The sequence below is a fragment of the Mauremys mutica genome, chromosome 12 (genome assembly GCF_020497125.1).
Source record: "Mauremys mutica isolate MM-2020 ecotype Southern chromosome 12, ASM2049712v1, whole genome shotgun sequence".
Taxonomy (NCBI): Eukaryota; Metazoa; Chordata; order Testudines; family Geoemydidae; genus Mauremys; species Mauremys mutica.
Genome location: NC_059083.1, coordinates 37,378,079 through 37,382,002, shown reverse-complemented (window position 1 = coordinate 37,382,002; position 3,924 = coordinate 37,378,079). Strand labels below are relative to the sequence as shown.

General features: G+C 46.7%; 1 protein-coding gene across 1 annotated transcript; it reads left to right on the top strand.

Annotated features, from left to right (window-relative positions):
• Positions 1 to 2,094: 2,094 nt before the first annotated feature.
• Positions 2,095 to 3,054, top strand: LOC123346739 (olfactory receptor 14A16-like). Its single transcript, XM_044984203.1, has one exon. It carries the CDS (start codon positions 2,095 to 2,097, stop codon positions 3,052 to 3,054), a length of 960 nt encoding a protein of 319 aa, XP_044840138.1.
• The last annotated feature ends 870 nt before the right edge of the window (positions 3,055 to 3,924 follow it).

Genomic DNA, 3,924 nt, shown 5'->3' with positions numbered 1-3,924 from the left:
GGGGCAAACTCAGTTTGCTTAATTTTTATCTTTTTTACATAAAGGGGAACATGGGATCTGAATGGAGACCTTGGGTCGAGTTTCTGCACTGCCACTGTCTTGTCTTGTCCTGTAATTTTGGGCAAGGGACTTAACATTCATGGCTTTCTTGTTCCCCATGTGTCGAAAGGGTGGAAATCATGAACAAATTCACTAAATTCAGTGGGATTGGGCTGTCGTCCGTGAGGTCAGAGTCAGGTCTTCTAGATTCTCTTAGACACTTGGGGCCAGATTTTTAAAGGTGCTTAGCGGGATTCTGAGATGAACCTAGGCACGTACAAACCATTAAATCAATGAATGTTTGGCATCTAGATGCTTTTGAAAATCCAACTGGGCACCTAAACACCTTTAAAAATGTGGCCCTTCATTCTTGATCCACTGTGTGATCCAGTGGCAGGAGGAAATTAGCTCCAATTAGAGCTGGCCAGGAATTTTTCAATGAAAGGGTTTTTTTGTTGGAAAACACCGATTGTCAAAATCAAACTGTTTTGCTAAAATGTACCAGTTTCAATGAGACATCCATCAGGAAGGCATCTTTATACTTTTGAAAATCCCACCCGATGCCTAAACACCTTTAACAATCTGGCCATCTATGAGGTAAGGCAGCGGCTGAGCGGGGGTTTTGTGACTGTCTGGGGGGCATAAATGTTGGACTGAGCTGCCTAAAATGGTATTTAGGGTCCTAAGCCCCTTTGTGAATCAAGAACTTAGTAAGCAAAGTGACCAGACAGGGCTTAAAATAAACACAAGCAGCAGGTATGTTGAATAAAAAGATGCCATTAAAGTAGCACCTCATGAACCTGTATTGTAAACCTTGCAATTACATGGTCATGGGCGACGAGTTCTATGCGTCTGAGGTGTCTGGGCACCAGGAATATTGGGCCTGGCTCCAGCACTGTCTGAGGCCAAGTCTCTCCCTCGGCCCCACCTCCCGCCCCCAGGCGCCCTCTCCCCGCATGACTCCCGGGCCATTTAAAACAGCCCGGGACCACCATTCACCGCCGGCAGGGCAGAGGAGCTGAGTGACTTCCCACCTGCTCCCTCCACATGGATGCCAGGCCCTCTCTGCAGCCTCTGGATGGGGTGGGTCTGTGTCCTGCCCCAAGCACCCCTGCAGCCAACAGGAAGCTGCGGGGGAAGTGCCTGGGGGTAGTAGCGCGTGGAGACTCCTGGCCTGCCCTTCCTAGGAGCCCCAGGTAAGCACTGCAACTCCCCACCCCAACTCCCATCCTAGAACCTGCTCCTACTCTTCAGTCCCCAAACTCCCTCCCAGAGCCTGCACCCCCTCCCTCCACATGTCCTCCTGTGTCCAAACTCCCTCCCAGAGCCTGCACCCCCTCCCTCTACATGTCCTCCTGCGTCCAAACTCCCTCCCAGAGTCTGCATCCCCTCCCTCCACATGTCCTTCTGCGTCCAAACTCCCTCCCAGAGCCTGCACCCCCTCCCTCCGCACCCTCTCCTGCGCCCAAACTCCCTCCCAGATCCTGCACCCCACCCCCAGCCCAGAGCCTGCACCCAAACTCAGTCTCAAACCCTGCACCCCTCATCCCCTCCTGTACCCCCAGCCCCTGTCACAGCCTGCACACAGCACCCAAACTCCGTCCCAGAGCTTGCACCCCCACCCCCTTCCTACACACCCTCTCCTGCCCCCAAACTCCATCCCAGAGCCTGCACCTCAGACCCCCTCCCCCACACAAACTCCCTCCCACTGACCAACCACTCACCCATCCTGCACCCCACTCTCCTGCCCCAGCCCAGGGCTTGCACCTCAGACCTCCTTCCCTGACCCAAACTCACTCCCAGAGACTTAGGCAGGTGGTGGGGGCGTGGAGCTTGGGACGGTGGAGCTTGGGAGGCGGGTTATGGGCACCACCAAAATTTCTACAAACCTGTACATGGTGATGGAGAAGAAAAGGAAGAGTCTTGTTATTTTCCTAAGCTGCAATATATGCCCTGCAGCATAATATGTAAAGACAGGCTCTATCTACCTTCTGTTTCTCATTCCATGACCATTTCCCATTGGCCTTCCCTCTGCAGTGTATAGCTACACAAGAAATGTCCAACAGAACTACCGTGACTGAGTTCCTTCTCCTGGGATTCTCTGATGTGCGGGAACAGCAGATTTTACACTTCCAGGTGTTTCTAGTGATTTATCTGGCAGCCGTGGTGGGGAATCTTCTCATCATCACAGTCGTAGCCCTTGACCACAACCTTCACACCCCTATGTACTTTTTCCTGGGCAACTTATCCTTCCTAGACCTCTGCTACATCTCAGTCACCATCCCGAAGTCCATGGCTGAATCCCTAACTAACAACAGACTCATCTCTTTCTCTGGATGTGTCACCCAAGTCTTTTTGGTTGTAACTTTTGCAGTAGCCGAGCTGGCCTTTCTCACGGTGATGGCATATGACCGCTACATTGCAATCTGCCACCCTCTGCATTACAGGGTTACTATGAACAGAGGTGCATGTGCCCAGATGGCAGCTGGCTCATGGATTAGCAGCATGATGTGCTCTGTATTACACACAACTAATACTTTTAGGTTACATTTCTGTGGGTCCAATGTTATCGCTCAGTTTTTCTGTGATATCCCACAGTTGCTAAAGATCTCTTGCTCTAATACACATGCTAATGTAATAGTCATGACTGCCCTTGGATCACTTCTAGATGTGGTCTGCTTTGTATTGATAATTGTGTCCTACATTAACATCTTCTCCACGGTGATGAGAATCCCCTCTGAGCAGGGCAGGTACAAAGCCTTCTCCACCTGCATCCCTCACCTGGTTGTTTTTTGTTTATTTATCAGTACAGCATCATTTACGTACATGAGGCCCAGGTCAATGTCTTCAACATCTCTGGACCTGATGGCTGCTGTACTGTATTGTGTGGTGCCACCACTAATGAATCCAATCATTTACAGTCTAAGAAACAAAGAGATAAAAAGGTCTCTGTGGAAAATGATAGGCAGGATATTTTTTTCCAACAAAAGCAAATTCCTCACACTGAACTCTTAGCGTCTGACTGGAATGAAGTGTTCCCATGCTCTACCTTATGGAATGGGACAGGCTGACTCTGTATGAGGACCAGCCTATGTTCATGTTAGGGTTAGAACTTGGTGTTCTGCATTTTCTGATTTTGGCTGAAAGATTTTAAGATTTGAAAGAAATATGGGGGAAAATATTTAAAGCATCCAAGTGTCCCAGGAGCCAAAGTCCCATTTTCAAGTAAGACTCAGACACTTCTGAAAATTTTACTCTTGGGTGCTCAAATCCCGATGAGTTTTTGATAGAATGTGTGAGTCTAATTATCTTTTGGCCCCTTTGAAAATCCCAGGAAAAGCTAATTGCAATTTTTCCATATCCTATTTTGGAATATCCACTTAAAAAGAACTTTTTTATTTCAAAATGTCATTTCCAAATAAAAACAATGATTTTTTTCTTTTTAAAATGCTAACTCCATTTAAAAAGAAATGAAATGTTTTGAATGGGCATTTTGACTTAAAATATCATTTTAATGTCATTTTTAAGTCAAACTGACAATTCATAATGATTATTTTCAGTATTGTTTTGTAGACATGCTGGTCCCAGGATATGAGAGACACAATGTGGGTGAGGCAGTATCTTTTATTGTACCAACTTCTGTTGGTGGAAGAGAGAAGTTTGTGAGGAACCTGAAGAAGAACTGTGTAGCTTGAAAGCTTGTCTTTTGCACCAACAGAAGTTGGTCTAATTCATAATGACATTTTTTCATTTGCAGCTGACATTTCTAAATGAAAGAATTTTCTTTGGAATGTCAAAGCGTTTCATTCTGGTTAAAAAAAAAATCAGCGTTGTTGGTTTTGACATTTCCCAATCAAGCTTTTGAGAACTTTTCATTCTGTGAAA

What these genes read in the sequence shown, in the direction of transcription:
- LOC123346739 (XM_044984203.1), top strand. Translation starts at nt 2,095, where the DNA reads ATGTCCAACAGAACTACCGTGACTGAGTTCCTTCTCCTGGGATTCTCT.